This window comes from Mobula birostris, chromosome 2 (assembly GCF_030028105.1).
Source record: "Mobula birostris isolate sMobBir1 chromosome 2, sMobBir1.hap1, whole genome shotgun sequence".
Taxonomy (NCBI): domain Eukaryota; kingdom Metazoa; phylum Chordata; class Chondrichthyes; order Myliobatiformes; family Myliobatidae; genus Mobula; species Mobula birostris.
The window spans coordinates 118,698,139-118,724,171 of NC_092371.1; the positions used below are offsets into that span (position 1 = coordinate 118,698,139).

The window sequence follows — 26,033 nt, forward strand, 5'->3', positions numbered from 1 at the left end:
CGTGTGGCTGTTTGAAGTCTTAACCTTGCCAATCAGGTTTCACTGGGAAATGATAAAGACACACCAAACACAAATAGATTTTTTCACAAAATCTGTACAATGTATTGCAGATTTTTGTTGAGTAGAGTGATCTCTCCCCATGCAGTTTACTTTTTTTTACTGTGATACTGTCCATGATCAGAACCAAGAAAAATGACTGGAGTAAATAATTCCGAACGATTCAGTGTAAACAGCACACACACAAAATGCTGGAGGAACTCAGCAGGCCAGGCAGCATCTATGGAAAAGAGAAAACAGTCAACATTTGGGGCTGAAACCTAAACTCTTTTCCATAGATGCTGCCTGACCTGTTGATTTCTTCCAGCATTTTGTGTGTGTTACTTGGATTTCCAGCCTCTGCAGATTTTCTCTTGTTCGTGATTCGATGCAAATATTGCCCAGCTCCTTCTTATCAATATTTTACACTCTTTTGTTACCCCAAAACCTGACAGGAGGTGGACTGAAGTTGATGAATCACCATCCAGTCTGAGATGACCCTAAACAATTGCATGTAATTTTTATTCCCATTTCAACCAGACAATTTCAGTGTTTGGGGGCTTGCAGGACCCTCTGATGCTCAGAAAGTACTGAAAGTAACATTTTTAACTGTCAAGGGACTTTCACTTTATTGTCACCAAACAATTGATACTAGAGCGTAAATCATCACAGCGATATTTGATTCTGCGCTTTGCGCTCCCTGGAGTGCAAATCAATAGTAAATATTAAAAATTTTAATTATAAATCATAAATAGAAAATAGAAAAGGGAAAGTAAGGTAATGCAAAAAAACTGAGAGGCAGGTCTGGATATTTGGAGGGTATGGCCCAGATCCGGGTCAGGATCCGTTCAGCAGTCTTATCACAGTTGGAAAGAAGCTGTTCCCAAATCTGGCCGTATGAGTCTTTAAGCTCCGGAGGGAAGAAGGACAAAAAGTGTGTTGGCTGGGTGGGTTGTGTCCTTGATTATCCTGGCAGCACTGCTCCGAAGGCGTGTGGTGTAAAGTGAGTCCAAGGACGGAAGATTGGTTTGTGTGACATGCTGGGCTGTGTTCACAATCTCTGGACGTGGGCTTTTGGGGGGAAAGTACATCTGATCAAACTTGACCTCACTGAATGATGAAGTGTAGACTTCCAGAATTTCCTACCTAGGTGACCCACCTGCATTCAACACCTGCTCTATGTCCAAGTTTATATTCTATTGATCCCCTGGTGAAAGCATCCTGCAAAGTGCTCCATTCTTCAATGGCAATATTTCAACACTGATGAAGCAATGGTTATAAGAAACAGAGGTTGAATAAATAGAGTTTATTTTCCTCGGAGGAGAGGAGGCTAAGGGGGGCGGGAGACGCTGATTACATTTATGAGAGCCATAGATTGCATGGATGGTACGAAACATTTCCCCATTGCAGAGGTGTCGAAGACAAGAAGGCAAAAGGTTAAATTGTGGAGTAAGAGGTTTGAAGAGGGTCTAAGGAAGAAATCGTTTCACTCAGAGGGTGATTGGGATCTGGAGCACATGGCCTGAGAAAGTGGTTAAGGCAGATACTCCGACAGCATTTAAGAACTACCTGGATGAACACTGAGTTCACAAGGCACAATAGGCCATGGAACAAGTATTGGGACATTACATTAGTATAGAGAGGCATTTATGATCAGCATAGACTTGGTGGGCTGCAGGACCTTTGCTGAGCTGAATGAATCTTTGACTAAACAGGAATAGACCATTCAGTTCTTCATGCTTGTTCTGTCATTCAATAAGACATAAATGATTATTTCACTTCAGTGCCACTTTCCTGGAACAACCATTTATCCATTGATTCCCTTAAAAACCAAAAATTTATCTCACTCTGTCTTGAACATGCATACTCAGTGACTGATGCTTCACGATCCTCTTAGCTCGTGAACTACAAAGATCCAGTAACCTCAGAACTTCCTTCTCAAATCTGATTGGCCAAGCCCTTGTTTTTAGCTCTAGTTTCCCATCCAGGGAAAACATGAATTTTGTAAACCTTCAATGTGATCATCTCTCATTCTTCTAAACTCAAGAGCAATCTTTCCTCTAAGGTGCCTTTTGCTACTAGCACACAAAAGGAATTTAAATTGCGCACAGAACATTGGCATCCTCTACTTGGTTTTCATGTTAGGTGTATTTCGCACTCATGCACAATCTCATTTCCTTTTCCACTTTCTGATTCAGACAGTGTTGACTACGTGGAGTCTGTGATGATTTCTCTGCAGATTTTAGAACTGGCTTGTTTATACTGTTTTTATTGAAGAAATTATTCAGTGCACACTTGTCACTGGGCAAAAAAATTGCACAGAACAAGATTTTTGCGCACACTGGTCATTGTAAATTAAAGGGAACATTGCTTTCAAGAGGTTACAGGCCAAGTCAGCTGAATCATATGAAAGGTCCACGCTCTTCGTAATCAGTCCCGTGAGTGTCCACTGCACTCCTTCAACTACAAGTAGATCCTTCTTTGGATAGGCAGAGGAGAACGTACAGTTGTAATTCCACCAAGGCGTGGAGCAAACCAGCACAAGCCTTACAATCTGTGAGCCATGGAGAGATGAGGCACTGAAGCAGGTCCTGTGGCCTTCCGAGTCTGAGCCGAACATTCACCACCCATTTACACTAATCCTACCTTAATCCCATTTCTTTATTTTCTCTGAATTCCCGTTGTATCTTCTACCCACTCACGTATGTGATTGGGGTAATTTACTCCGGCCACCGACTGGCAACTCTCTGGAACATGGAAGGAAACCGGAGAAGGTGGTGAAAACGCCGTGGAGGTGGGGAGAACATCCACTGGATATGCCCCTGTCTCCAGCACTTTTAGGCAGAAGCTCTACTGAATGCATCACCATTCCAACTCTATTTTTTAACAATAAAAACAAACATAGTGCTGGCTTCCAAGTTACTTACTGAACTTGCATATTACCATCAAGTGATATTGCTATATAAGGTCACTGATGTCCCTCTAAACCCTAACACCTTTTAGTCTCTCATCTATAAAAAATAGTCCACTTTTCTTTTCTGGCTGATTGTGATAAACCCTGGTGTCACATCTGCCAAAATATCTGATATTCAGAAACAATAAATGACTAAGTGGGGAGCAAATTCAGAAATCTGAGGTGCAAGGGGGACCTGGGAGTCCTAGTGCAGGATTCCCTAAAGGTTAACTTGCAGTTTGAGTTGGTAGTGAGAAAGGCAAATGCAATGATAGCATTCATTTTGAGGTCTAGAATATAAAAACAAGGAACAAGAAATATCGACCGTTTACTCTTTTCCATACATCTTTCACCTACCACCTTGTACCTCCCCCTCCCCCTCACCTTCTTACTCTGACTTCTCATCTTCTTTCTCCAGTCCTGCTGAAGGGTCTCGGCCCGAAACATCAACTGTTTAGTCTTTTCCATAGATGCTGCCTGGCCTGCTGAGTTCTTCCAGCATTTTGTGTGTGTTGCGATAAAAGCAAGGAGGTAGTGCTGAGATGTTTTAAGACATTGGGCAGACCACGCTTGGAGTATTGTGAGCGGTTTTGGGCCCCATCTGTAAGTAAAGATGGGTGGGCATTGTTGAGGATCCAGAGGAGGTTCATGAGAATGATTCTGGGAATGAAAGGTTTGATGTACGAGGAGCGTTTGATGGTTCTGGGCTTATATTCACTGGAATTTAGAAGAATAGGGGAGGAGGGATCTCATTGAAACTTACTGAATATTGAAAGGCTTAGATATAGTCAATGCAGGGAGGATGTTTCCAAAAGTAGGAGTCTCTATGAACAGAGGGCATAGACTCAGAATGGAAGGACATCCCTTTAGAACAGATATAAGAAGGAATTCCTTTAACCAGAGGGCAATGAATCTGTGGAATTCATTGCCAGACAGCTGTGGAAGACAAGACCATTGGGTATGTTTAAAATGGAGGCTGACAGGTTCTTGATTAGTAAAGTATTGGGGAGAAGGCTTGAGAATGGGGTTGAGGAAAAATAAATCAGCCATGATGGAATGGCAGAGCAGACTTCGGGGGTCACATGATCTAATTCTGCTCCCATGTCTTGTGGTCTTAAAAATCATTCCATGTGCTATAAAATGTAAATATTATATAAAAACTAAAGCACAACGTACAATTGGTTCAAAAGTAGTCAAGTTACTCAATACCCTCTGTCCTTTTGATTGGAAAGGCTCAAGTTCTGCAGGATTTGCTTGTGGAGTTCTTAATGAAGATACTGGGAAATGTTTCCGGAATAGAACCGGAAAAAGGCTGTGGATAAACAGTCAGCAAGATTCCTACTTCTGTGTTCACCTATGAGAATCTGGAATTTGGAGGCATTGGTGGGAGAGATGCGTGCATTCCTTTAGTGAACTCCTGGATTTCCCCTCAATGTCGGAACCACTGATTTCGACAATTTCAATCAATGATTAGCAAAATAATTTTTTTTAAAACCGGAATTCTACAGGTGTGCACATTTCTAATCACCAAACTATAGGAAGAAAGTGATTGCACTGGAGAGGTTGCAAAGGAAATTCACAAGGGTGTCTCAAACAAAAATAAGCAATGATAGAAATATTAAAGGTCAGGTTGCATCTGTGGGAAGAGAAACTGAATCTGTGCTTCAGGAGAGACACGAGTACTTGTAAAGCAGCAGGGAGGACAGGGGAGGGGAGTTACCCAGGTTTTACCCTCACAGAGACATACCCTCGCCCACTCTTTACCAGCTTCTTTTGTCTCCTTTACAGTTCTGATGAGGGGGAACTCCAACCTGAAACACTGACTCTATTCCTCTCCACAGAGATGCCGCCTGACCTGCTGAGTATTTCCTAGATTATCTATCTTTGTTTTAGATTTCCTGCATCTGCAGTTTTTGTTTTAAATTTCAGTCAGATATTGCCTGGAATTGAGTGCTTTGTTAATGAGGAGAACCTGAATAGGCTGGGTGCTTTCCCTGGATTAGAGGAGCTCAGGGTGCAGCTAAAAGAGGGACAAAAGCAGGTGAGATAAATAATAAACACAATAGATTCTGCAGATGCTGGAAATTCCAGAGCAACACACAAAATGCCAGAGGACCTCGGCAAGTGAGGTAGCGTCTTTGGAGAAGAATAAACAGTCAACATTTCGGGCCAAGACGCTCCATCAGAACTGGAAATGAAAGGGGAAGAAGGCAGAATAAGAAGAGGGGAAGAGGTACAAGTTGGCAGATGATAGGTAAAGCCTGGTGAGAGGGAAGTTGAGAGGGTTGAGGAGGGGGGAATAGGTGGAAAAGGCAACGGGCTAAAAAAGAGTGAATCTGATAGAGGAGGAGGGTGGACCATAGGAGAAGGGAAAGGAGGAGGGGCATCAGAGGGGGTGAAAGGCAGGTGAGTTGAAGAGAAGGAATAAGAGGGGAAGCAGCTGAGCAATGGAAAAATTGGAAAAAGGGAAGGGGGGAGAAATTACCAGAAATTAGAGAAATTGATATGCATTCCATCAGGTTGGAGACTACCCAGACGGAATATGATGTGTTTTTCCTCCAACTTGATAGTGGCTTCATCACGGCAGTAGAGGAGGCCTCATTATTCACTGCGAGTTCCGGAGGTTCATTAAATTGCATGTAATTTATCAATCAATACGTATCAATTTATTTATTCTAAGACTGCATTTTATTGAACTGAATGCCAGCCAATGTATGAGTTTCAAGATCTCCTTAAGCATGGAAAATTGGCATTGGAGTGTTGTCATCCTCTCTTTTGGGAACTAATTCTTAATCAAGCGTCCACAGTACATTTGGCAACAACATTTCGGCAACAAGAAAATAAATATAAGTAGCTTTCTTTGAATTAAACCTTATTTTCCTAGTTAACAGAAGATACTATGTTGTTCTGAGGGAATTGCTGATGCACGATGACTCAGGTAGATAATGGTCAATGCAGGGAAAGAGCTGGTGAAATTTCCAAGACAGAGTAGGTGGGGCTGAAGGTGGTGTTGGTAATTATAGTTCTTATGGTCACAAGAAGGAAGTTCACCAGAAATGGTTCACACAATCCTGAGTCGCTTGTTTAGGCTTTTTAGGGAGTTTATGTAACTCACTGTACACATTTTCAACTTAATAAGTTGGTATACATCCTCTCTCCCTAAATTTGTGCTTACATTACGTTCTGTCTAGTTATGTTTGGATTGATGGAAAATCATGCTCTGTTCTGTCTACTGTATAATTAACTCCATGATCACAGAATTTGCATGCTGTCTGTCTCACCTCTGCTCTGGAATCAAAACCAAAAAGTGTGGGATTACTCAACCTAGGCAACTTTTGTGGAGAGAGAAATAGTTTTAATGTCTCTGGTTAACAACCTTACATCAGAACTGAAACAAGTTGACAATATAACAGGTTCTCCACAAGTTACTGAGCTCTGTCAAAAATGCAACTGTTTAATTGTGCCCCTAGGAAAATTCTGCTCCCAGTGTACTTTGTATTGCACTTTAAGGACTTGATTGTCTAGATTTCAATTGGCCATTCACCATTGCTTTTCTGTTCAAACTAATTCTCAGAAAAGCCTCTGACGTCCTACCAAGGCCTTTGCTCTCTATCACACCTGTCTCTAACCAACCCTGACCCAAAGAACTGCAGCCTTGAATATAGAAAAGGTGTTCCTCAGCCACAGGTATCCTGTAAGGGCAAACTTCTGTTAACCACAGACTATCTCCTCAAAATACCCTGTTGTTTAATTCCTCTGCTCTTTTTAAAATTTTGTCCAGATACAGGACTCACACCACCAGCTTCAGGAACAGTTATTACCCCTCAACTAAAAGGGGATAATTTCTCTCAACTTCACTTGCCCCATCATTGGTATGTTCCCACAACCTATGGACTCACATTAAAGGACTGTTCATCTCATGTTCTCGATATTTATTGTTTATTTATTTATTATTATTATTTATTTATTTTTGTATTTAGATAGATTAGGGTTGTCATCATTATCATCATTATGTATCATGTCGCATGATGTGGGCGTTCATAGTCTGTGGTTTTCCCCAGGGTAGGGGAGGCCAATCCTAGAGGTATAAGTTTAATGGGAAAGTGGAATGAATTAAGAGGAACCTGAGGAAGAACCTGATCACAGAGATGTTGGTGAGCTTATGGAACAAGCCACCTGAGGAAGAACCTGATCACAGAGATGTTGGTGAGCTTATGGAACAAGCCACCTGAGGAAGAACCTGATCACAGAGATGTTGGTGAGCTTATGGAACAAGCCACCTGAGGAAGAACTTGAGGCAGGTCCATTTGTGCCATTTGAAAAACATTTGCACAGAAAGTGTTAAGTGGGGTACGGGGCAAACACAGGCAAATGAAGTCAGCTCAGTTAGGCGAATTGAACAGCATTAACAAGTTGGGCTGAAGGGCCTTATTCCATGCTGTGTAGGTGTATGACTCAATGACTGACAGTGCAGGAGCTTGATCACTACCCTGCAGTATTCCAGTGACAAAGTGAGGAAGTCATGGAGACGGTTGTCATAAAGATCACTGTTGTTTGCTGTAGGTTCTCCACTGTTTCTCCCTTCTCCTTGCTCAATTGGTTGAACTTCTCTCTAAGAAATGACATGACTGCCTGTTGGACACAATTCAGAAGATGTGTAGTTTGGGTGGCCGATGGCTGGGTTGAGCTGATCTCCAATCTTGGCAATTTACTTGCAAGCGTTCCATCACCAGGTGAGGGGATGGCATCAGTGCACTGCTGATTGTGGTATGTCCTCAGAAAGGCGCACTGGCGATGTCTCCTCGCGTGGTGATGAAACGTTTGCAAGTAAATTGCCAAGATCAGAGAACAACTCAACCCACCCATGACTACCTGTGAATATGTTGTGTAATACAGTAGTAAGTTTTATGAATCAAGTAAATTTTTAGAAAGAAATTAAGCAAAATGGAGACTTAAAGTAAAAAAAATAAATTTTCATTTCGGTACCTGGGTTCCTCCTTGACAAAAGTTTACTTTTTGAGATTTTTAGATTCATAAAAATACCTAGCATTTTGATTTTGTGTTTTCCAGTAAGATTAGATTATTTATGATAAATGGCCATTGTTTACTGTTATAAACTCCTGTTGTTATTTTCAGGGATATATGATGGAGAATCGAATTCCTGGACTAAAGTGCGACTCAGATGTTTTTGTAACCTTTGAGGGAGACAATGTCGTCATGCTACAGGTATTTGAACTATTCCTCTACATGAAAAGAAATTGGATTGTACCTCCTTTGCACTGATAAGATATCAGGTTTCCCAGAAAGATGACAAAACTGGTTAAAAACTATGGTGTTAGTGTGTCTTCAATCTCAAGAGCTTCATTGAACAGTGATCTGTATTGTACACAATGAAAATGCAGACTGTAGTTTTGTCACTTTGATCCAGCAGTCAGAAGGGATTGTCAGCACTTAAAAGCACAATCCACAAAGTAATTACATGACTTTTATTTCCACACATAGAAAGGTACCATTTCAGCACATCAAATCTGTGCCAGATCACAGAGCAATCCCATTTCTTCCTGCTTATAACCTATTCTCCCCATGTTCCCATCAACTACCTCCAGATTCTACCACTCATCGATACTCTGGAGCAGAGGTTCCCATTCTGGGGTCCATGGACTCCTTGCTTAATAGCATTGGTCCATGGCGTAAAAAACACTGGGAACCCCTGGTCTCAAGGTTAATTAACCTATCAATCTGCACATTTTCTGAGTCCAGGAGGAAACTGGAAAACTCGACAGAAACCCACGTTGTCAGAGGGAGAACTTGTAAACTCTCTGTAGACCGCATTCAAGGACAGCTTCCTCATTTCCACCCACCCATTCCTCTGAGCCCTCACCTTCCTCCCACCCCACTTTCCCTGAACACCTCAACACTCCTCTCTCCTCGGACCCTTCCAGCCATCTGTCTTCCTCTGAATCCAACTCCACTCCTCCTTGTCTTTACCATCTCCCCTTTGAGGTGGAGTGTTCTCTCCGCAGCAAAGGCCTTACTTTCGTCTCCCTACGCCCACAGCTCGGTGAGTTCTGTGCTCACCATGAAGCTGAGCTGTTCTTCTGTCATTTCCATCTTCAAGCCTACTGCTTTGGCCAAGATTCCTCATCCCCACCGGTGACCCCTTCTCCACCCTTTGACTCTCCTCCTCTTCTTTGACACCTCTCTTGGCCTTCTGCCCACTGTGGACCTTTTCGTCTCTAACTTGAGACATCAACCATCTCAGCTACCTCTCTCCTATTCAAACCTCATCCCATGTGAATGCATTCCCCTATACTCTCTCCACACCAATCCCAACCTCACCATCAAACCCACTGACAAGAGTAGTGCTGATGTAGGCTGGCTGACTGTCTTCTACCTGATAGGCCAGATAAATAAATAAATAATAAATGTAGGGAAGAAGGGAATGAACCAAGGAGGACAAAATGGAGTGGAGTTATGTGGACAGAAGTTTGGTATGGCAGGAGCAGATAGAAACAATACGTCTACTGGGTTTGGTAGGAGATGGAAATGGGCAGAGCGGGGTATGGGAAGTATGATGGGAGATTTCCAGAGTTGGTGAGGTTGGTGTTAGTTCGGGAGACAATGGCCTTAGCGGGGTCCTGTACAAAGGATAAGTAAGAGAAGGTGTCTGAGACTTGACTTGATTTGGTGTGTGTAGCACATGGGCTGTTGTGGGGGAAGAGAGGGTCCTGCAGGAAAGAGGATTTTGCAGTTCTGTGTTTGTGAGCGTCCTTGCTTCAAGCCAGCTGCTTTCCCAGAATGACTTGCCATGCAGCCCCAGACGTTTGCTAGCTGGGGGATCATTACTGAGCCATGTGTAATATCTACATCCTTCAGAACGCACTTGTTAGACTGAGCACTTCAAAATATGTCTCAGCATCTTCAGTGAGTAATGGCGCTGGCTTGTGTCAGCAGAGTGACCCTGTAAATGGCACTAAACTGAAGAACGTGTGCTGTGCTCCCTATGATTTCCTGTGGCTGTTAAACAAGTTTGTTTCAGCTCTAACCTATACTGCAAGAAGGTAAACATGCATAGCGCAGGAGATGAACTCTGTAAGTGCGTTTCTGTTTCTTAGGAAACATTAGATGTGCTAACATATATTGTTCAACAAATGCGAGCTCAACTTTTTAATTTGTGTGATTTCATCAAGAAGCAATCACTAACATTGCTTTGGACTGTGTGAAACTAACAGGAGCAGTGTTTCCTGATCCATTTTCTAACCACAAGCATTTAGTGCAATAAAGCTCCAGTTTTGATTTCTAGAAAGAGATAAATCACAGCAAATATTCTTACTAGTGCTGCTGAGTGCTGGTTTAAGTAACTTCTGCTCTTGTCTGAAAAACTTTTCTCTTGCCCCTGTTCTGGGGTTGCTGTTGGGTTTAAGATGACAGTAGCCCATGCTTCAGCTAACCACTCCAGCCTCCTTTGATCCTCTCGCAACTGTGGCTGATTGTGTAAACCACAGTGGGCAGTTAAATCATTTGTGGTGAGGATTGTTGCTGTGAAAGTCAATACATTTTCCAAAGCATTTTCCCGACAGAGAAGCCATTCGTCCATGAACCATTGTATTGTGTTTCAAATAGGTGCTTTTTAATCAAACAAATATTTTCAATAATTACAAATATGGACGCACATAATCTACCGATGCCGGATGGGTGCTGGATTTCATTAATGCCACAGTTGCAGTACTAATTTTCTGTCATCTTTCTTTTATCCATTTCTGTCAGCCAGTGACTGGGTCACTGCAGAATTACTGTATCCTAATTTGCAGGTCAGGATGTTGGTGTACATTAAAGCACGTCGAAGAATTCATCTCTTTTTTATTTTGGCAACTTGCTTCTCAATGCCCGCCATGTTGGTGTGAAATTTGTAAATGTTGATCTTCGGAGACGTTTGGGAGGCAGTTGCCACGAGCAGTTAAGGAGGCAAATTGCTTGCTGGCCTTTTTTTGCAACGAAGTCTAGATTATTGAAAATCCTGCAGCAACTGTAGAGGAATTTTTTAGTGTAGTGTTATCTGTTGAGCGGAAGGACACACAGTAGATGCCTTAAAAGTAGTGTAGCCTAGCTTGATTCCTAGGCGGGAGGAATACTCATTAAAAATAGTGAATATTCACTATTCACTACCATGGGTGACGAGGTGGAGATACATCTCTATCAAAGGGGGTGTAATGCGCTCCTTCCCTCCGCTAACCTGCAAGTCTCCCCTGGGAAAGGTGTTGCACCTGCTTAGCACCCCCCCCCCCGCCGATCAGGGTCACATGAAGCCATGGGAGCAGGTGGTGGATGGTCATATGAGCTGCTGGTGCATATCACAAGTCCTGGTAATGTGACCACAGATACCAGGCAGACAGTCTCTGAAGAGTATTAATAATGGCTGGGGTCTTTCGTCCTGTAAAGACACTGCCCAGAAGAAAGCAATGGCAAACCACTTCTGTGGAGAAATTTGCCAGGAACAATCATGGTCAAGAGACCATGATCGCCCACATTATGACATAGGACTCGATCATGATGATTATATTCGCTGCCAGTTGGAAGGACAAGAGAGGTTTCTTGAAAGCATTTCAGACTCTGAAAGGGATTGAAGCAGAATCTCCAGTGATCAGCTCTCTCCTATGGCTTGAAATTCCTGGGCAAGAATACAATGGACCAATATTTAGGCTGCTGATCTTCAAAATTCTTTACCTCAGTTGACCATGCTTACTCGTTTAGCAGGATAATTCAAAGAAATTAGTAAATTCAACAAGAGCTCTCAGGACCAACATATTCCTGTTTGATTAAACGGCCCGGCTAACCAGATTAGGGAACTCTGGTTGATGAGGGACGTTGAAGCTCTGGTCAGGAAAAGGGCGGCATATATCAGGTTGAGGCAGCTGGGATCAAGTGAATCCCTCGAGGAGTATATTGGATTCGAGGGCATTTAAGAACGAATTCAGGAGGAGATGAAAGAGAACATGAGAAATTCTTAGGGCAGGGTTCCCCAACCTTTTTAGCACTGCGGACCGGTTTAATATTGACAATATTCTTGCAGACCGGCCAAGCCCGGGGGGGGGGGGGGGGGGGGCGGGGGCGGGGGGGGGGGGGTTGCCAATGGATAAGAGTAGCAGTCAAATACGTTGTTTTTACCCAGAGTAAGACTACAATGACCATGAAGCCTTGCACGGTACCAGTGCGCATACATGTACGTGCCAATTTTTCTCTACAAACCGTTTTTGGCAGTTCTGTTCGGGGGTGGTTGTTAATCATGAACGGTGATAAGTGGCTAATACACTCAATTTCATTTCTAAAAGGGATTATCTAACGAATTTAATATTAAACACACAGCGCATATTTTCCTCGCATGAATGTAGTGATAAGTCAATTACCAGCAGAGGACAGGGGAGCTTGAAGTAGGTGTTGAATGAACTTCCAGTAGAAGTGATAGAGGCAGGTTTGATATTATCATTTAAAGAAAAATTGGATAGGTATATGGACAGGAAGGGAATGGAGGGTTATGGGCTGAGTGCAGGTCGGTGGGACTAGGTGAGAGTAGCGTTCGGCACAGACTAGAAGGGCAGAGATGGCCTGTTTCCATGCTGTAATTGTTATATGGTTATATCAGTCACTTATAAGTCAGTAGCATCATAACATTTTAAGCAATGTTTGGATATTAAACACACAACACATATTTTCCCCGTATGAACATATAAAATCATTGCAACACACCAATATCGGTGAATCAGTGGGAGCTCTGGGCTTGTTTTCCTGCAACAAGATGGTCCATCGAGGGGGGGTGGGAGACAGCGATACTCGAAGGGGGTTCCTTATGTCCAGTCTATTTCGCAATTTGGTTTTCGTTGCACTCATTGCAGAGATATGTTGGAAATGGAAGCAACGTTTTTAGTGCTTTTGTGGCTGTCTCAGGATATTTAGCCTTGACTTTGATCCAGAATGCCGGCAGAGATGTGATGTCAAACATACTTTTCAGTCCGTCATCATTTGCAAGCTCGAAGAGTTGATCTTCTTCCCGCGCTGACATGGATGACGCGCGGGTAATGACCTCGCGTGCGTTCAAGCTCAACAGTGGGCGTGACAGGGAATGAGGAAAAGTGCGGCTGACTCATATCGCCCAATCATATCGTTCCCCCGTGGCCCGGTAGCGCATGCTTTGCGGCCCGGTACCGGTCTGCAGCCCGGTGGTTGGGGACCACTGCCTTAGGGGATGAGGTAAAGGAGAATTCTAGAGGATTCTATAAGTACATTAAGGCAAAAGAGTAACTAGTGAGAGGATAAGTTCCCTTAAGGATCAGTGTAGTTATCTCTATGTGGAGCTGCAGAAGATAGTTGAGGTCTTAAATGAATGCTTCTCATCTGTATTACCATTGAGAAATTCATGGAAGCTTGAAAGTTCAGAAGAGAATAGTGTATTGGCATTATGAAACAAGAGGTGTACCAGTCTACAAGCACATACAGTACTGTGGAAAAGTCTGAGATGTACACACACACACACAAACACACACACACACAAACACACACACACACACACACACACACACACACACACACACAAACACACACACACAAACACACACACACACACACACACACACACACACATATACATATATGTTTATATATATATATACACACACACTGTTAAAAGAGGATAAGTCCATGCAGCCTGACCAATTGTATCCTAAGACATTGTGGGAAGGAAGGGAGAAAATTGCTTGAGGTTAGTCTTCCTATCTTCCTCATTTACTTAAGAAGGACTGCGAGGACAAGAATGGAAGTATGGGCCAGTGTTCCTAATGTCAGTTGTGGGGAAGTTCTGAGAGACAGGATCTATCTGCATTTGGAAACACAAGGACTGATTTGGGATAGTTAGCACTGTGCATAGGAAATCACGTCTCATGAATTTGATCAACACACACAAAATGCTGGAGGAACTCAGCAGGCCAGGCAGCATCTATTGAAAAAAGTAGCCGATGTTCTGGGCCGAAACCCTTCGGCAGGACTGGCTCGTGAACTTGGTTAAGCTTTTTGAAGAGGAAACCAAGATGATTGATGAGGGCAGGGTAATAGACATTATCGACAAAGATTTTAAAAAGGCTCTGCTTGACAGTCTAGTCCGGAAGATGAGATCGCTTGTTGGATACAAAAGTTGGCTTGTTGGAAGTGATTAGAATGTGATAGCAGAGGGTTGTTCTTCAGCCTTGGAGGCTTTTGACCAGCAGTGTGTTGCAGGGGCTATTGTTGTTTGTCACATACACTCAATGGCCACTTTACTAGGTACAGCAATACATCTGTACACCTGTTTGTTAATGAAAGCATCTTATCAGTCTATCATGTAGCAGTAGTCCAACACATAAAATCATACAGACATGGTCAAGGAGTTTAGTTATTGTTCAGACTAAACATCAGAATGGGGAAGAAATGTGATTTAAGTGACTTTGACCGTGGAATGATCATTGGTGCCAGATAGGGTGGTTTGAGTATCTCAGAAACTGCTCATCTCCTGGGATTTTCACAAACAGTCTCTACAGTTTACAGAGAATGGTGCAAAAAACACTTAAAAAAAAATCCAGTGAGTGGCAGTTCTGTGGGCAAGAATGCCTTGTTAATGAGCAACGTCAGAGAAGAACGGGCAGTCTGATTCAAGCTGAGAGGAAGGCAACAGTAACTGGAATAACCATGCATTGCAACAGTGGTGTGCAGAAGAGCACCTCTGAACTCACAACATGCCAAGGCTTGAAGTGGATTGGCTACAGCAGCAGAAGACCGTAAACATATACTCAGTTGCTATTTTATTGGGTACAGGAGGTACCTAATAAAGTGGCCATTGAGTGTATATTCACAATTTGGACGAAAATGTAGGTGGAATGGTTGGATGTGGATGACATCAGAATCGACGGTATCAGGGAGAATAAAGGAGGTTCCCTAGGGTTACAACAAGATTTAGATCAAAAGGGAAGGTGGGCAAGGGAATGGCAGAGGAATTTCACTCAGACAAATGCAAAGCAATGAAGTTAACCTACAGCAGTATACACACAGTGAATGTTAAGGTTCTGGAGTGCGTTGTAGAACAGACCTGAATGAGGCAAAGTGCTGGTGAAGAGGCCATATTTCATTGATGGAGGCACTGAGTACAAGAGTTAGTGTGTCCTCTCGCATTAGGCCACACTTCAAGTATTATTGCTACAGGAAAGCTGCCAATAAACAAGAGAAAATGAAGTGAAGATTCACAATGAACCTGCCTGGATTGGAGGGATTTGATAACTCAGTCTGCTTTCCCTGGACCAATGCAGGCTGACATGTGACATGATTGTTTGTTCATTATGTGCCATGTCATATTACATGGGCAATCATGGTCTTCCATGACCATGATTTTTTTTTGGTATTTTTCTTCCACAGCAGTAGTTTGCCATTACCCTCTTCTGGACAGTGTCTTTTCAAGACGGGTGACCCCCGCCATTATCAATACTCTTCAGGGATTGTCTCTCTGGCATCTGTGGTTGCATACCCAGGACTTGTGATATGCACCAGCTGCTCATACGACCATCTGCCACCTGCTCCCGTGGCTTCGTATGACCCTGATCAGGAGGGGGCAGGGGTAAGCAGGTGCTACACCTTGCCCAAGGGTGGCGTACAGGCTAGCAGAGCGCAGGGGCACCTTACACCTCCTTTGGTAGAGATGTATCTCCACCCTGCACCCAGTGGAATAATAGAGGTCCATAAAATTATGAAGGAACGGAAAGGAGAGGTAGACTTAACCTGTTTTCCATGGGGCCCAGGCAATGTCATGAAACAATCTTGAATCGTGAATGAGCAGGGGAAAGAGGGACATGGATTAATGTAGGAAAGTGCGATTAGTACCAAGTCCCCACCATAAACATCCTCAATGTTCAAAGTAAATTTATTATGAAAGAAAATATATGTCACCATAGACAACCCTCAGATTCATTTTCTATAATAGAATAATAGCCATAATAGAATCAATGAAGGACTTGTGCAAACACAAAAATAAAGAAATAGTAATAATAAATAAGTCAACAATAGATATTGTCAACACGAGATGAAGAGTCCTTGAAAGTGGGTCCATAGGTTATGGGAACAACCTGTGGGGCAAGTGAAGTTATCCCCTTTGGTTCAAGAGCCTGATGGTTGAGGGGTAGTAACTGTTCTTGAACCTGGTGGTGTGAGTCCTGAGGCTTTTATACCTTCTTCCTGATGGCAGCAGCGAGAAGAGAGCATGTTCTGGGTGGTGGGGTCCCTGATGGATGGATGCTGCTTTTCTGTGACAATGCAAATGCCATCATTAACCAGTAATTTGGTGAATCAACCACATGAATATAGTGACTGCAAAACAGGGCAGAGGATGTTGAAGGCAATAAAATATATGCCCAAGCTATTTTCTGTTTACACCATCTCAAACATGCAAATTACAAATATTTCTTATGTCAATGACTGAATTATATTCCTACATTTCAAAAGTTTATCATTACTTGCAATGCCTGGCATCATTAATACTGTATATTTTTTTTCACTAACATGCTTTATCAGTGTAGTACCCAGATAATTAATTATGGTTTGTCACAAGTCTTAAATTATTGCATGCCATTGGAATTCTATTCCATACATTTGTCTTACAGTAACAGCAAATTTATCATTATGTGTAACAAATCCAATTCTCCACCATGACAGTAACAAATGAGATTTATTTTTTAAAAGCAGATTAGTATGAACATGGATTAGACTTCTGTCAGTTACCGGTGCTTTGATTAATGTCTTCAGTAAAAGAGCCAACTGACTATCTGATGTTGGACAGGTTTGCACTGATTTTCTGTTTGTCCAATTATCTTTCCTCCCACTAAATATGTGGCCATTTTGATTCTGCATTATGTTTACACAACCATGCAGCAAATCTTGCCACACTTTGGATGCCATGTTAAACTCCAGGGCTACCCACTATGAATTTAGTGGGATGGAGTTCCGGCATTTGGGAAAGCATATGGAGAATTGGGACATGGAGGCTTGTTGCACCTCCATTCATCCATGGATCTATTGACATTGACCACTCGAATTCCTGGAATTCTCCTGGCAGGGAGCCAAGGGGAGAGGGTTAGCTGAAACTAGTGGAGGATCAGCAGCAATCTTAATGAATGATTGAACAGACTTGATGTGCCAAATGACTTTCTACTCCTTAGTTGTGTTTGTGTATCCAACAAGGAAACCATTGTGCAATCATTTTATTGAACTGGCCTTCAAAATGTTTTAATTTTAGCTGTTTAATTTTGAATCTTTCCCCATTGGATTTCTCGTTTGTGTATTAGTAATGACCTGCTTCTTGAAATAGAAGTATTTTAAAACACAAGTTCAACAGGACTTCAATCTGCATGATATCAGTGTCTAGGGTAGAGAAGTGAACTTTGTAACATCAGATTAGTTTCCTGAGTTCTTGCTTGATTTCCTAGAAGCCCAGGACAAAATAGGAACAGCCTATTCACTGGCTAATAATATTGAGTAACTTGACAATGGTAAAATTAGCATCTGGTCAGTTAGGAGGAACAGAGCTACTAAATGACCTTATTTCATTCTGTACTTTCGCCAGTCCTTAAGGGTTACTTGGAATTCACACATTTTCACAACCCCTCTTATATCCCTGTCTCCTCTTCGCTTAACCCTCTACTTGAAGGCTCTTTGATAGTGTCCAGCTTTAAGTGCTCTTGTAATAATCTGATAATATGCAGGCATTGACCACCACAGGACACTTATTCCCCTCCCACTCATAGTACCAGGCTCCTCAAGGAACCAACCACAAAATTCATCCATCGAGGCCCTGGAGATAGTATTGACAAAGCAAGAAAGAAGGGTAATACACTGAGACCCGAGCCAGAATCCTGTCAATAGTTCAAAGTTCCATTTCATATCAGAGAATGTTCAAAGGTTCATTTTATTATCAAAGTATATATGCAGAATACAACTCTGAGATTTATCTTCTCCAGATAGCCTGAAAATACAGAAATCATAGAAGTAGTTGGAAGAAAGACATCAAGCACTCCCCCGTGCAAAAAAAAGATAAGCAAAAACTCACCAAGCCCAAACCCCACCAACCCCTCCAATACACAAAAACTAGCAGATCATCCAAACCTCAGCCTGCCAGTCAGCAACAAGAAAGAAAAAGCAAGAACACAAAAAAAAGAACTGAAAGTGGCCAATATGAGCTTCAGTTAGTTTGAACTACAGTCCAATCCACAAATCTCAGAATTTCGGGAACATCTCTGAGGGCATCGGGACCTAGTGGCCCTGCCAAGGGCAGTGATTTGAACCAGCAGCCCCTCTGTGGGAAGCGACTCGAACCAGCGGCTCCTCCTGAGAACATCAGGACACAGCCGCCTCTCCGAGGGAATTTATACAATATACAACCTGAAATTCTTGTTCTTCACAGCCATGCACAAAAACAGAGGAGTGCCCCAGAGAATGAGTGACAGTAAAAACGTGAGAACCCCCAAAGCCCCCTTTTCCCCCTCCCACACACAAGGAGCAGTGAAACATCAACCCTCCCCCTTCCCCACTTATTTCAGCAAAAAGCATCAGCAGCCACCACCCAAAGCCCCCAGGAGAAACCATGATCTGCAGTACAAAAAAACTAATCGTTCACCCAACAATTCGGCATGCCTCGGGCGCTCTCGCTAATAAAAGGGCAGAGGGGTAAGGGTGAGACCAGCAACTTGCCGATTATGATGTTAAAGTCTGCCTCGTCACCGTTTGCATATGACATACAGAGCCAGTGTAACAAAGGGAAGAATGGTGGCAGTGAATCCCATATGATTTTGTGACATAGCAGTAGGTATTACCATCCTACATCCCCACAAGTACTTCATTAGAGGTACAATATTCTGACCTTCCCACCTTCAGCTCCAAGAGAACAGCGAGTTGATAGGTGAGGTGTCTCAGCCCATTCCTCTTTTCATTTGGCATCAAAACACAATCACTGAATTGCAGAAATAGAACATCGCACCAAGGTAACATCGCAACAATTCCCCCCCCCCCCGCCCCCCCGGCATGGTTAATGCTTTTCCTTCATTTCCCACACATCTGCTCTGAGTCTCGTCCCCAGAAAGAAGAATAATAGGTAGGCCCTCACCTTTCACCCTCCATCCTCCACATCCAGCACATCACGCTTGCCATTTATGCCAGCTGCAGCATGATTCCACCAGCAGACATATCCTTCCTCTTGTCTCCCCCTCCCTAACTTTCTGCTTTCTGTAGGATCACCCTCTTTGTGACTCCTTTGTCCTCTCTAATCTTCCCACTCACTCCTGACCATCCTCCAGCACTTTACCCTGGAGCCCGAGGAGGTGTAATACTTGCCCCTTCACCTCCTCCCATCCAGTGACAGAAACAGCCCGCTAGGTGAGACGGAGATTTACCAACACGGTCTACTGCATTCAGTACCTGTAATGTTGCTTCCTCTACATTGATGAAACCAATGTAGACTGAGCGGCCATTTTGTGAAGCACCAGTCCTTTGCTTCAACTGCAGTGGTCATATCGAGCTTCTGTTTGCATGCCTTTTTAACTGTCTTCCCCAATGCCACGCCACCTGGCTGCTGTTGCTACAGAGAGCCCAATATAAATTGTAAAAATAACACCCCATTCTGGAATGGGGATGAATATTGAATTGTCCAATTTCCGATCATCTCCAGCTGCTCTTCCTTCACACACACTTTGCTATTCACTTCTTCTTCTACCCTTGCTTGTGTTGTCCTCTCCCCATCTGTCGTTTGCTATCTACTAGCCTCTCTGTCTCTATCTGCTTGAGATCCCCTCCTTATCCAGTTCCACTGATCGCTCTCCAGCCTCTATCACATTCCCCTCCCCTCACCCTCATGCCCCCATGTCGCAATATACTGGCAGTCTTTCCTCTTCCCTTTCAGCTCTGATTCAAGGTCTTCAAGATCAAGTTCAAGTTCAATTGTCATTCAGTCCATGAACACAGCCAAATAAAAGAGAGTTACTCTGGGGCCGAGGTGCAAAGCAGAGTACCAACAATAATACAAAGCACAAGGTATATATACGATAGCAATAAAATACAGTCATACACAAAAAAGTTCAGACCAAGTCACTGAGTCCATGAATGTTGCAGCAGTCTGCAGTCGAACATAATACCACTTGTATTCCGCCGAGCGAATGCTGGAGCGCAGCATGGATGCCACGCTGCACCGCCTCAGGCACTGACTGTTGCCTCTCTCCTAGGTGGCTGCAAACAGGTAACACCCAGATTGAGGTTTAGTCTACGGCTGAGCAAACACTGGATGGCAGCACTGATGCTTGAATGAATGACACACCACACCACCTCTAGCACTGACTCCAGCACCTATTTCCTGGACGGCTGCAAACAGGCGGCATCATGGCTCAAGGCCTAGTCCTCTACACAACTGAGGTCACACAGCTCTCCTGCCGTTGGTCCCGCCAATAAACCAGACATGCAGAATTCCACATTTCCAATGTCCAACAGGGTCTTGTGAAAACAAGAAAAAAGAGATTAAGGCAATCACACTAGGTTGCACACTGCCTTCGCACACCAACTCTGATGCCTCTCCATAGCAGACAGCAACATGGTCCACACCAAGTCCAGCTCCTTCGGTTTCTCCACTAAAGAGCAACTTGTTGATGGGGTAGACCTGCAGTACTTAAGTTTTTAATGTCCAGTAGGGTCCTGCGATCATAAAAAACACATTTAAAAAAGACAATAACACCTTCGGTTGGTCCCGTAGAAACCGCTGCATCTGAGCATGCCATCTTACTGGAAGATGCTTTGGGTCTTGACCAAAGATGCTGACTAACACTTTTTGCTTTCACAGACGATGTTTTAATACTAAGTTCTTGCATTTTCCTATATTCCAGCATCTGCTGTTTCCTTTGCGTTGCCATATTAGGTGGTGTCCACCATCTCCTGAAAGAGCAGCATGAATTCTGCTTACAATAACCTGTTGTACTAAAATTATGCAGCTCCAATCTTCATTGCTAGTTTGCGCACGAGGAGTCTAAGAGAATCTCTTTCTTCGGAATATGTTCTCACTACTTATTACGCTAAACCTTTGACATCCATGATATTCTCCTAGTGAACATCGAGGAGAAATAGGCATGAAAAATCTCTGTACGCACATTGGGGTGTACTTGATCAACAAACTGACTGGTTGAACCTCTCCTGGGATTTTATCTTCACTGAATGAAAATAACTATTTTAAAAAGTTCTGCAGATGCTAGAAATCCAAAATTAAAATTAGAAACAAAAAATTTGGAAGTGCTCAGCCAGCATGTCAGGCATCATCTGTGGGAAGAGAGACAAGTAATGCTAATGACTCTTTATTCTTATTTTTGAGATTAGGACATCTCTGGCAAGACTTGCATTCATTGCAAGGAAAGGTGTTATATTTGCAAGTTAGGCTGGTGTATGGCTTGATGAAAATAGAGTACAGGAAGGAGACAGAGAACCTTTTGGCATGGTGTCATGACAACAACCTTTCCCTCAGCGTCAGCAAAATAACAAAGCTGGTCATTGTGGAAGAAAGTAGAGCGGTGCACAAACTCATCTTTACGTCACCAAGATGTAGGCGCAATTTAGCACATCATGAAAACCGGCCTTCTCTCTCTCCATGGACTCTGTCGACTCTCCTTGCTGCTTCATAAAAGCAGCTGATATAATCAGATACACTACCCAGCCTGGATATTCTCTCTTTTCCCCACCCACCCTACAAAAAACCGAATGCACATACCCCCATGCTGAAAGGAAAAGCTGCTGTCCCACTGCTGTGAGACAATTGAACAGTCGCCTTGTCTAGTAAAATGGACTGTTAACCTCACAAACTTCTCACGGTCTTGCACCTAAGTGCCTGCCTGCAGTGCACTTCCTCTAGCAGTGACACTTCATTCTGCTTGTCCCTTGGAATACCTTGAAGTCTTGAGGCGTTGAAATGATCTATATGGATGGCTAGCAAAACACAGTGTTTCACTGTACTTCAGTACATGTGACAGTAACAAACCAACTAGCAGCCAGTGTTCAAACTCCTCGTTTTATGAAAGTACATCATACACCTTGGAGGTAGTGTGTGTAGGTGCCCTCGAGCTCAAGGATCAACATACAAGCTGTGGTAGGGTAGTACGTACCACATTGTATTCCATTACATTTACATTTTGTTTTCAACTGCCTGGGGCAATGGAATCAGCTGTCAACAATCCTGGAGACGCAGAAGACTACAGATGCTGGAATCTGGATCCAAAAAAATGACAAACTGCTGGAGAACCTCAGTGGGTGGAGCAGCGTCTGATAGGGAAAGGAACTGCCGATGTTTTGGGTCAAGGTCCTGCATCCAAACAGGTCCTCACTCAAAATGTCGACAACCAGCTTGTTTAGTGCTCTCAGCAGAGCAACCATGCAAGTCCCATTAGCCTGCTCAGTGAGATCCTCCCTCAGGTCGTTTCTTGCTCTAGATTCAAGATTCTATAATCTTTTATTTGGTCTATTAACCTGTTTTCTCCATATTCCTACAAAATATAATCTAACATGAGTCTTTCCAAATTCCCCTTATGAAGGCACTGACTCTGTTCCAAGATGTTTACAGGAATCCCAGATTCCCGCTACTCTCCGAGTGAAAACTGCTCTCGCAATTCCTCCGTCTCCGCCACATCTGCTCTCAGGATGAGGCTTTTCATTCTAGGACGAGGGAGATGTCCTCCTTTTTTAAAGAAAGGGGCTTCCCTTCCTCCACTATCAACTCTGCTCTTAAACGCATCTCCCCCATTTCACGTACATCTGCTCTCACTCCATCCTCCCGCCACCCCACTAGGAATAGGATTCCCCTGGCCCTCACCTACCACCCCACCAGCCTCCGGGTCCAACATATTATTCTCCGTAACTTCCGCCACCTCCAACGGGATCCCACCACTAAGCACATCTTTCCCTCCCCCCCCTGCTTTCCGCAGGGATCGCTCCCTACGTGACTCCCTTGTCCATTCATCCCTCCCATCCCTCCCCACTGATCTCCCTCCTGGCACTTATCCGTGTAAGCGGAACAAGTGCTACACATGCCCTTACACTTCCTCCCTTACCACCATTCAGGGCCCCAAACAGTCCTTCCAGGTGAGGCGACACTTCACCTGTGAGTCGGCTGGGGTGATATACTGCGTCCGGTGCTCCCGATGTGACCTTCTATATATTGGCGAGACCCGACGCAGACTGGGAGACTGCTTTGCTGAACATCTACGCTCTGTCTGCCAGAGAAAGCAGGATCTCCCAGTGGCCACACATTTTAATTCCACATCCCATTCCCATTCTGACATGTCTATCCACGGCCTCCTCTACTGTAAAGATGAAGCCACACTCAGGTTGGAGGAACAACACCTTATATTCCGTCTGGGTAGCCTCCAACCTGATGGCATGAACATCGACTTCTCTAACTTACGCTAATGCCCTACCTCCCTCTTGTACCCCATCTGTTATTTATTTTTATACACACATTCTTTCTCTCACTCTCCTTTTTCTCCCTCTGTCCCTCTGAATATACCCCTTGCCCATCCTCTGGGTCCCCCCCCCCCGGCTTTCTTCCTGGACCTCCTGTCCCACGATCCTCTCGTATCCCTTCTGTCAATTACCTGTCCAGCTCTTGGCTCCATCCCTCCCCCTCCTGTCTTCTCCTATCATTTTGGATCTCCTCCTCCCCCTCCAACTTTCAAATCTCTTACTCACTCTTCCTTCAGTTAGTCCTGACGAAGGGTCTCGGCCTGAAACGTCGACTGTACCTCTTCCTAGAGATGCTGCCTGGCCTGCTGCGTGAACCAGCAACTTTGATGTGTGTTGCTTGAATTTTCAGCATCTGCAGAATTCCTGTTGTCTGCATCACCTTTGTGTCTTCTGTCTAAAATTTTAAATGCTGAGCCCTGATCCTTGAATAATCTCTGATGGAACTTTCCCCCCACCCTCTATTTACCCATTTTAAATCAGTCATAATCCTGTCTGCCCCTTCCATATCTCTCAATTTTCTTTGCTTATCGCATAGTAACCAGAGCATCTTCAAACGAGCCTTTTAGCTGAAATTATCATGGAAAAGCTTGAATTAGCAGCAAACATTGCTGGACAATTGCCCTCTGTTGCAACTAAATTGCTGCTTTTGTTCGTGTGCCTGCTTCATTCATATTCACTGAACTCCAGTATATCTGAAGTAGCAGTTCACACCTTTTGCGAGGATTCTGTTTAAATCTGTGAAGTTTTGAACTTTGGGTTTAATGATTTGCATGCACTGTCACAGAGGGGAGGGAAAAGCCATTGAATATGCAAAACTATAAACCAGAAGAATGCTGTTAAACCACTTCTTAGCTGTATTTAAGCATTATTGTTAGTGTTTTACATTACCTTAGAATTTTGAACATTTCTAAAAAAACTATAAGCAAAAGTAGAACACCAGCATTTAATTTCCTTCAAACTCGCAAAGGGAATAATCCCAGTTTTTCTACTCTCTCCACATCACCAGTTGCTTATTCTCATACCTTTGCAAACTTTATCAAAAACAGCAACTATAGCTGGTTTATATTGCTCTTCTAGCAGACTCCTTCCTGCATGTGGTCTGTGAACTTCTACTCGAAACATGGTGCCTCCAGAGACACAGTAGATGTGACCTTCACCTGTGATCGACCTTGAGAGAAATAGGGTTAGTGCAGAAAGGCAAAAAAGGTCAGCACGCACATGATGGGCTGAAGGGCCCCTTTCTGTGTTGTACGACTCTGACTCCGTGAAATGCACCAACAACTACACATTGGCCTCTAATGGAGTCAATGGGGAGCAGCTGCAGTTTGAGGAGATTTGGTTTGTCATTTAAAACACTTGAAAACTTCTGCAGACATACCATGGAGAGCATTCTGACGGATTGCATCACTGTCTAATATGGGGTTGGGGAGCTACTGCACAGGATCGAAAGAAGCTACAGAAAGTTGTAAAATTAGTCAGCTCCATAATGGCTACTAGCCTCTGTAGTATCCAGGACATATTCAAGGAGGGGTGCCTCAGAAAGGTGACATCCATTATTAAGGACCCCCCCATCTCCCAGGACATGCTTTTTTCTCATGGGGGGGGGAGACTTATTGTGCTGGTGGTGCACGTTGCGAGTGATTGTGTTGGACGTTTTTATTATGATTGCAAGTCCCTCTTTGACATTGGTAACGTAGAATACTGCAGGTTTGGTTCACTGGTTCATCGGTGAGACCGACAGCGGGGGAGCCGCATTGCCTCGGTTGTGGCAAGGACTAGGTCCTCATACCGCGGGGTTGCCTGTTGCAGCCGCTCAGGGTAGGAGTTGTCGGAGGCGGTGTGGGAGAGAGCAGGGGCCTCTGTGGGCACGTTGGAATCTGTACTGAGTTGTGGACTGCCCCCCTCCCATCAGTGCTGCCCTCTGGTGTTTCCTTGATGCTGCACTCCAGTGTTCGCTTGGTAGAAGAACAAGCTGGACCACTTACCATCAGTCTATAGGCTGTGCTACTCAGGGACTTGGGCTGTGCTGTTTCTTTCTTCTTTGTGACTGTTGTAACACATGTGCTATGTACATTGTGCTGTGTGCTGTTGGTAATGTGTTTTACACCTTGGCCCCAGAGGAACAATTTTGCTTGGCTATATACACTTATGGTTGAATGAGCCACTTCTCAGTCCAGCTCTGCATCCTGGCAATGTCTCGTTGTAACATACAACAACCAACTACACAATTCATAATTCCACCAACATTCATGTCATTGTGAACTGATCCTTCCACTTCCTCATCCAAGCCATTTCCCAGAACAGATCCCTGCGGTACACCACTGGTCACTGGCTCCATATACACTCCAGATAGAATTATGCTCCATCTATGACTGGCCTCTGCCTTCTGTGGGTAAGCCAATTTTGAATCTACACAGTCAAGTTTCCCTGGATCTCATGTCTCCTGACTTTCTGAATGAGCCTATCATGGGAATCTTATCAAGTACCTTACTAATATCTA

The 26,033-nt window shown here is 43.7% G+C and overlaps 1 protein-coding gene across 2 annotated transcripts in view; it reads left to right on the forward strand.

Moving 5' to 3' along the window:
* The window catches only part of acoxl (acyl-CoA oxidase-like), a 396,539-nt gene that overhangs the window by 262,259 nt on the left and 108,247 nt on the right, over window positions 1–26,033 (forward strand). For both annotated transcript variants that reach the window (XM_072246892.1, XM_072246899.1), the window contains exon 13: window positions 8,126–8,215. In XM_072246892.1, the coding sequence (XP_072102993.1) occupies window positions 8,126–8,215 (90 nt within the window). The remainder of the gene's footprint in view (window positions 1–8,125; window positions 8,216–26,033) is intronic.